We start from the raw sequence: 8,783 nt of genomic DNA, 5'->3' as shown, positions 1-8,783 counted from the left end.
GTGATATAACCATTGCGACTTAACACGGTCGATCTATTGCGCCTGTACAGTTGGATCTTTTTGAATCTTGACGTATCGACAACTAGTGGACGAGAAGTAGTCTTACAGTGAGCGACGAACGTTCAAGGTTGGTTTGTGTGCATCGCGCATTTTACATATTTTTCACAAAAAATCACAAACCTCGGAGTGCTGGCTGGTTGCGTTGCGATGGATTGCGTACGTGGTTATATTGCATCTGCTGTGGCCGGCTCGTGCTTTCAGCGTAGCCTTGCTCGAAAGTGCAGTTATGTGTAGCAGATGGCTCTTTGTGTGTCTACGCTGGCTCGGCATTATTCCGTCGTAAAGTCTCTTCTTCGCTTCGGTATATAGGTACTCTTGAAGAAACGATTTAGCCCCCCTTTACTCATCTGGTCGATCCGTCTGGCACAAGGTTATGCTGAAGGATGATTGGTCCATGGCTTGAAGAATGAATCGGATAAATATATTTGTGTTTGCTGGTGTTATTTGTTACTGTGGGAGAATAAGCGTTGGTTGCGATCGTTTTAGAATTAATAAACGAATGCACCATCATCAGTATTCTATCGAGACAACTGAGGCGGATGTTCCAGAAAACAATGCCAATGACGTGCTATTTGTATAATGTGACGCAGTTCCTCGATAAGGCTAAATTCTGCTGTTGGTAGATATCAGAAAATGTCTGCTCTGAATTATCAAAGCTTATGCAAACATTATTCCGTTTCACGTTCTCTTCTATACTTGTCTTGACTACTTACATATAATTTGATAGCGTCAGGATTCAATCCAACAACGAAAATTGTCAGCTGTTTATATCTACTTTGTGAATTTTATTTACAGTAGTGCATACATGATTAAGTGTTTCCGAGTATGTGTGAAGAACACTTTGGAAACAGAAACGTTTCAACAATAATTACGATGGTATGGTCATTGAACGTGATTCATACATTTTCATTGGGTTTAGGTGTTGTTTTTACCAGTATACAATATTGAAAACAACAAAAACAAGATATTTTAAAGTGAAATGAATATACACATCGCAATAAGGTATTCTCAGAAGTTCTGTGACTCAAGCAGTACACATAACATTATCAAAAAGCGTTGGAAACCATTTCTTCAAAGAAAAAATTGTTCGCCGAGATTCTTTATCTTTATGCACAATTTTCCTGGTTGGTGTTCTTATTTTTAAATTGTTAATTTTACATGATAATTGTTGAGATGATTGTAGATGCAAGAATGGGATGAAATGGAAAAGATTTAAACAATCATTTTGTTTACAGTGTCTAATCCAAATAAAATTGGAATAATAGCTGTTTTATTTTTTACAATTGAATATAATTCTATCGGTATTAATCACCTTTAGATTGTTCTTATTCAAAAAAATTTGAACACAAAGATGCGGCTAACTCTAGGCAAATACTAATAAATTGAATTTTTCTTGCATTTTTTCCACAGACTTCACATCAGCAGTGATCAGAATCGCCGTTGAGCAGTAAATTCATTCCAATTTAACGGACAGTAGATCAGTGCACGTGGCTTCACCAGAACCGTACGTGCACCAAGCGCCACTCTCTTCCAGCGTAAGCGACCGTCTAGTGTTGGTACAGGACATCCCACTTGACAGGCGGGCACAGTCCCCCAGCAAAGCCGCTAGGATTCATCGTTCAACGTATCACTCGTTCGAACCGGCTCGGAAGCAGCCCCTGAAGGCAGCCCAGCAGCAGCAATACTACCCTCCACAACCACTGGTAACCGTTTCTTCTTTCACCATTCCCGGAAAAATAGAAAAGATAGCGGTTCCGTCGTCAGTTGGGTTGCGGAGTGCGTATCCTACTAGTGGTCCGTTGCTAACCTCCAAGACGGAAGACCCCAGGCAAACGGGGACAGAGTCTCGTGCCACGGGGAGGGAAAATCAAATCCCCCCCGCTAGCCGACGCTGGGTCCCTCCATCACTGAGGCCGCACCATGGACTCACCGAAGAGGCCAGAATTGATTCGATTTTTCGAAAAGTAGGTTTTTGTGAACTGAACTTTTCCGTTACTATTGTTATTCAAATGTGCTTCTGTTTGCTCCTGTTTAGGTACGCGGTATTCTGAATAAATTAACTCCAGAGAAATTCCAAAAGCTCAGTGATGACTTGTTGAAGCTTGACCTGAACTCGTCTAAGATTCTGAACGGTGTTATTCTGTTAATATTCGATAAAGCTTTAGATGAACCCAAGTACTCGTCTATGTATGCACAGCTGTGCAAAAGAATCGAAAAAGAACTAGAAATTGATATCGACAAAACCAAGTCCAATACCTTTCTTCAGATTTTATTAAACGTTTGTCGCGATAAGTTCGAAAACCGTGTCCAGTATAGTGAGAAGATCATCAACTCAGAACTTGCACTAACCGATGATTTGGAGGAAAAGAAAAATGTGGCCAAACAGAAGATACTGGGTAACGTTAAGTTCATCGGTGAATTGTATAAGCTCGACATGCTCGGCGAGCCACATCTGCACAAGATGTTGCGCTCGCTCTTTACCAATAAGTCGGGCGCGACGACGGAGAAAAACTGCGAAGACATGGAATGCCTGGCACAGCTCATCAAGACGTGCGGAAAGAATCTGGATACAGAGCTGGGAAAACAGCTGATGGATCAGTACTTCGACCGGATGGAACAGTATTCCCTGTCGAGCAAATTTCCGCCGCGTATCCGGTTTCTGTTGCGCGATCTGATTGAGCTGCGCAAGAACAACTGGACACCGAGAAAGGTGGCACGCGTGGAAGGACCGGCTCCGATTCAGGAGCTCACTAACGAGGACGACCTGGTGTTGCGACCGCCGTTCGGCATGCGCGGTCGCGACTATCGCAACCAGGAGCGCGGTGATCAGCGGGACTGGATTAGTAAGTTCTCGTTGAATCCACTCAACTTCAACGACAGCTTCAACCTGCTGAGCGCCTCCAGCCCGTCATCATTGATACCACCAACGTGAGTATTGACTGTTAGCAATAGTGGTAAAATGGTAATAATTGGGATATTTTTACCAGCAAATCTTGCACCCTCATTCTGTATTCCGAAGAATCTTATTTTTTGGCTAGTTGAAGAATGCCATTCTCTTTCAATCGAACCGTCGACGATGAAGTTTTTTCAATTTTAATATTTGATGCCTGGATTTTTTGACTTGAATATCTGGATTTTTTCAATTCCCGTATGTTGGTGTTATTGGATTCTTGAATTATTGGATTCCTAAATTACTTTCAATTCTAGAATTCTTTGTTTTTTAGATTTTAAAGTGCTTGAATTTGTGTGGATTCTATGGTCATTGGAATCTTATGTTCCTGTATGAATTCATGTATTTTGAGATACTTGGATTTCACGATGTTTGAATACTTGGTTTCTTGGAACAATGGATTCTTGAATTTACAAATTCTAGGATTTTTGGTTTCTTGGATTCGCACATTTTTTTTTAAATTTTTGGTTTTCTGGTTTTTCAAATTGCTGGATTTTTGAACTCTTGGATTCCTGGATTTTTGATATCTTGAATCTTTGGACACTTGGGTTCTATAATTGTTGGGATTTTCGGTTTGTGGATTGTGGAATTAATGGATTTTTGAATTCCTAGATCTTTGAGTTCTTGGATGCCTAGGATTTTGGGATTCTTGTATTCTTATATTTAAAGTTAATCAGATGTTGGGCTTTACTTGTAACTTGATTAGTGTGATTTTAATTATATCAAAACCTTGAGGTCGGTGATAATATACTTCATTTAAGTCCAACCCAATCTGATGTCCTGAAAGTAAACCGTGTTAGGAAAAGCCGTTACAACCTTTCCTTTAGGAAAGTTCGGTTTTTGGAAAAGGTTTTCTGTAAAAAATAATTTCAAAAAAACTTCTAGAATTTGCGAAAATTGAGAAACATTGAACCCTGTTGAGAACTTACATTCTGCTAGCAATTAAGACAAAATTTTAAATTGTATTCGACTCAAATGCAATTCTTTGTGTGTGTCGCGTAGGTATTCATCTTCACAGAACGGTTACAGCAACCGTGATCACCGCGACAACGGTAACGGTGGTGGTGGCGGCGGTGGTAATTATCGCATGCACAACAATCGCGGCGGCGGAGGTCAAAATCAGCACAGCAACTATCATGGCAACGCTGGAAACAACAACATGCGTTACAATAAGCACAATAATCACCACGGCAACCGGGATGGCAGGGATGGCGGTGGACAGAACCACCACCACCAGAACAGTGGTGGACCGAACTCGCACAATTCGTCCTACCAGAACAACCGGGATGGCATAATGAACAGCAACAAGGACCTAGCGCCTCGGTTCAAGCGCAATCTGATGACCCCTCAGAATACGGTTGAAGATTTGCAGATGCGTCCCACGCCAAACAGCTTGCTGTTCAAGACGCAAAACATGAACCTGAAGACGCAGTTGCCGATTTCGCAAACGCCGTCAATGCAATCCAGCAAGTCCGCGTATAGTTCGTCGCAGCTAGGTGACTTCCCGTCGCCATTGACCACTCGTACACTTTTGAGCGAACAACGAGCTGCAGCTACTGGCAATAGTGCCTTTGGGGCAAACGCCAGCAGCAACAATGGTATCTCGTACAATCAGTCATCTTTGCCGTTGGGCAATAGCTATGGAACAAACACTCTGGGAGTTTCAAACCTGGGGGCCAATAGCGCTGCTGGAGGTCTAGGTAATTCAAACTCTACAAGTCAGCAAAATGCTCCCAGAAATCTAAGCCCTGGAATGTCTAATCAGCAAAGTACGCTAGGTCGAGGAAATGCAAACAATCATCAATCTCAATCTGGTAGTCAACTGGCATCTGGCAGCATTGCCGCCTCTGTCAATACACCTATCAACAATATCCTTCAGAAGGATCAGGTCATTATCAAACAGGCTTCAGCTGAAAAAGCTGAGAAAAAGAGCAAAAAAGATAAGGGCCCCAATAAAGAGGAATTCATGAAGAAGGTTTCTATGTTCGCTGCTGAAGTGTTGCTGGACAACCTGAAGCGACAGATCGATGAGGATCGGCATCAACAAAGCCAAGATAGCAAGCCAATAGAAAATGGCGGGGCCGTGCAAGCAGTGGTCGTTGAAGTGGTAGATAAAACTCCAAACCCGGATACCGTAAACGAAGCTGATCTCAAAGAGAAGTATGACGACAAATCTTCCGAAAAAGTCGACATCGGTTCGGAGACGATGAAATCCGAAGATGAAGAAAAACAGACGACGACAATTCCAACTGAGTCTCTGATGGATGCGTTGGTACGAGAGTTCAGTGAACTAAAAGTGCCGGAAAAGTTCATGCGTGACTCAGTAAGCAAGATTGTAAACGAAGTGCTTGACAAATCGGATCCATTCCACGAAAAGATCATTGAATTTTTGCAACGATTGCGTAAACAGAACAAGCTTTCTAACGGAGCCATGCTAGAGTCGTTTAAATCGCTAATCAACTCGATGAACGAAAAAGAGAAAACCATCCCAAAAATTACCACAATAGTGGCATCGCTGCTGTCGCGAGCAGTTACCGCAAAACTATGCAAATTGTCCGACATTTCGAACTATACCGATAACGGTCAGCACTATCCGTTGTTCCTCCTAGTGCTGCAACAACTACACAAGCAGCTAGGCAAGCAAAAATTGCATGAGATGTTTACCCAAAGCAAGGTTAATTTAATGAGCAGTCTTCCGGAAAGTGACCGCACCAAAGATCGCATGGCTGAAATCCTAGAGGATCGCAATTTGAGTTTCCTGTATCCACTGCTGCGAGTACAGGCCGAACTATGGAAGCAAATTCAAGCCGATGCCAATCCACAGCAGTTCTACAAATGGATAAAGGAAAATGTGGAAACCAGCTGCTACACGGATCCGGGATTTATCACTGCGGTTATGACGGTTCTCCTGAAGTACATTACACAGGTATTGTTTCAAGTGGTTCACGGCTTTACGGACGAGAATTTATCATTTTTTATTACATTTAACAGGAATCGTCAAAGTGTACGGACGACAAACAACCGGTCGAGAAAGAAAAAGAAATCCTGAAAAAGTACTGCCCTGTGCTGAATGCATTCCTACACGGAAACAACGATCTGCAGTTGATAGCGATTTATGCCATGCAGGTGTATTGGTACAGCATCGATTTCCCGAAAGGTGAGTTTAGTTTTGAAAAATTAAACATTAGCAGGCAACTCATCTATTAAGGAACTTATCGAGTTAAAATTAATTATCATTATTTTTATCAGGAATACTTTTGCGCTGGTTCCGCGAGTTCTACGAGCTGAGCGTTATCGAAGAGGACGCATTTCTGCGATATAAGGAAGATGTCACCGATATGTACCCAGGAAAGGGTAAGGCCTTGTTCCAGGTGAACCAATGGCTCACCTGGCTGGCGGAGGCTGAGGACGAAGACGAAGAGGATGATGAGTAAGCGAGCGATATCCGATGTTCTGGTAGAATTAGTGGTAATGATCATTTTAAAAATTTAGTAACAAGTGGCTTATTTTTTATTTTTGTTGTGAACTGAAATTGTGCGGTAGTTTTGTTTTATTTACTTTTTGGATACGTTTTTGCCATCGACAAAGATTCAAAAAAAAATGTCTTGTATACAAATTGCAGCCGTTGTTTGTTCATTGATCCGGTGCTCTTTTGAGTGATGAAACATTTATTTTTACTATATCGTAAATCAATATCGGTTTGGGAACGGAAGATTGGTAATCCACTATACCTACACACTACTGAATCAGAAATATGGGATGCAACACAATGAACGATAGCAGTCTAATAATAATAGAACAATATAAATAGAAATCGAACTCAATCCATAATACAATAGAGCTATAGTCGCAAACATGATAGTGTTATCACATAGTCACTAGAAATGTGACTTATAAAAAGAATAAATAATTAAATAGAACAATTTGTATTTGCAAACAGCGCAAACATTAAGTAGTGAATCAATTTAGTTTTTTATTGCTGTGATTGAGATCAATGTGTAAAAATTGAACTTTAACAGTAACTGAATGACAGTGCAATTGAAGCTCTTCAAACCAGGAATTTGAAAGAGAAAGAGTGTTTGGATGCGATTAAAATGTGCTTGTTTCGATAAATAGAACTGGTAACTATATTTCGAGTGTTCGTGTATGTAGCAGTAGTAAGCCATTATCGTTTAATTTCTTGTACATGCTGCAAATATACACAAAAATACATTACAACTAATGTGGTAGTAAAACAGTATCAAGTTAGAATTTGATTATTTGTCTGCACCGTTGAATATTACTCGTTCACACTAGTACCCACAATGACACACACACAGAAAATATGCGTATATTAACGCTCAGAGGAATACGAAATGATATAACAACTTGAAAAGCAGCTAATGTATCATCGCCAATCTAATTGTAACTGGCGACACAGTGTCTTTACTCTGAAATTCCTCAAAAACTTTGGAGAAACACCATCAGCAAGACACAGTAAAAACAATCGCAAGCCATGCGTCCTATATGCAATTATAAAAGTCTTCTTTGTAAATGAATGGTGCGGTTCTCATATACTGACCGAATTTAAGCTCGGTTGTATGAGAGTTGATTGCCAAAAGAAGACTGAAGAGGAAAAAGATGAAATTACGTTCAAATGGAGAAAACGATAAAAATGAGCCAGAACACTGTAGCTCGTAGATAGATTAAAATATGATTATGTATTTAGCAAATTTACTAAATGGAATGAATTTAAACAACTTTCCAGTCTAAAGCGGCATTTTCAAAGCAGCTATCGAACTCGAGCAAGCTTTCATCATGAAGGTTCAAACAAATTTAGCACACAAACGTGAGTGCTCGTGTTAATGTGGCAGATTGTCATGTCATTACGAATGCTTACGTTTACGGCAAACATTATGTTTAATTCTAAAATGTATTTGAACCAAAATCACTCCCTTGCGTATAGGTACTAGTTTACTCCAAATCGATCGAATAACACTTTAACCCGTTGCTGAAAAGATTTCAAAGTTTCACAGTGGAAAGAAAGAAAGAGTTACAAACTAATGTGATTTCATGCAATTCAAACCATGTTTACTATAAAAAAACAGTTTTGGCGCACCCAGTCGCACAACAGAGGTGGAGATTAATTTAGCATCAACAGTTTACCAAAAATGTTAACTGAAATAGGCCAACAATGGCCTCTGGTACCTAATGATTTAAATCCACGCTACAAAAAATCTAACTTTCACATTTGATTCGATTTTCTAACAAGATATAAAAAAATATATACAACAGAACAAACTAAAGCACGAATCCAATCTAATGTTGTCACAACATAGCAAACAATACCAGGTTGATCAATCTGAGCCGTGAATCAATAGTTAGCGAAACTTTTCGTAAAAAGCGAATAACATAGTTCTGATACATTGCCGCCAGAAAAGGCTCTTCCTGCAATCTGCTCTTCTCCGGCTCCACACAGCCGAGCAGTGTGAATTGTATTGTCCGGTAGCCGGCAACAGTAATGCTAAACAATATTGTCTATGTTCACGTTCATGAAACGAAAACCTACATCGGAGAAAAGATTAGCGGAAAGAAGAGTAATCTGTGAAATCTGCATCAGCAATCGATAGTAGAATACTGAACACGTCGAACTGTAACAACATAAACGTGTTTCAAAGTAAATGAGAAAAAAAAAAGAAAAAAACAAAAAAAGTAGAAAAATATAAAAACAAATAAAAATAATATCACGAATTCGACAAACCTCCAAACCATAAAAATGCTGATGTATTTTACA

General features: G+C 40.1%; 1 protein-coding gene across 1 annotated transcript; it reads left to right on the top strand.

Moving 5' to 3' along the window:
• Positions 1-1,518: 1,518 nt before the first annotated feature.
• On the top strand, positions 1,519-8,783 carry LOC128734247 (eukaryotic translation initiation factor 4 gamma 2). The gene is made up of 5 exons (XM_053828323.1): positions 1,519-2,024; positions 2,096-2,988; positions 4,013-5,936; positions 6,002-6,167; positions 6,260-8,783. Exons 2-5 carry the CDS (start codon positions 2,246-2,248, stop codon positions 6,442-6,444), a joined length of 3,018 nt encoding a protein of 1,005 aa, XP_053684298.1. The 5' UTR covers positions 1,519-2,024; positions 2,096-2,245; the 3' UTR covers positions 6,445-8,783.

Source organism: Sabethes cyaneus, chromosome 2 (genome assembly GCF_943734655.1).
Source record: "Sabethes cyaneus chromosome 2, idSabCyanKW18_F2, whole genome shotgun sequence".
In the NCBI taxonomy this organism is placed as follows: Eukaryota; Metazoa; Arthropoda; class Insecta; order Diptera; family Culicidae; genus Sabethes; species Sabethes cyaneus.
Note: the sequence above shows the minus strand (reverse complement) of the source record. Positions and strands in the feature narration are given on the sequence as shown.

What these genes read in the sequence shown, in the direction of transcription:
- LOC128734247 (XM_053828323.1), top strand. Translation starts at nt 2,246, where the DNA reads ATGTATGCACAGCTGTGCAAAAGAATCGAAAAAGAACTAGAAATTGAT. An exon ending in TCCTGAAGTACATTACACAG is followed by an intron (nt 5,937 to 6,001) that starts GTATTGTTTCAA and finishes TACATTTAACAG; the next exon opens with GAATCGTCAAAGTGTACGGA. An exon ending in CAGCATCGATTTCCCGAAAG is followed by an intron (nt 6,168 to 6,259) that starts GTGAGTTTAGTT and finishes TATTTTTATCAG; the next exon opens with GAATACTTTTGCGCTGGTTC.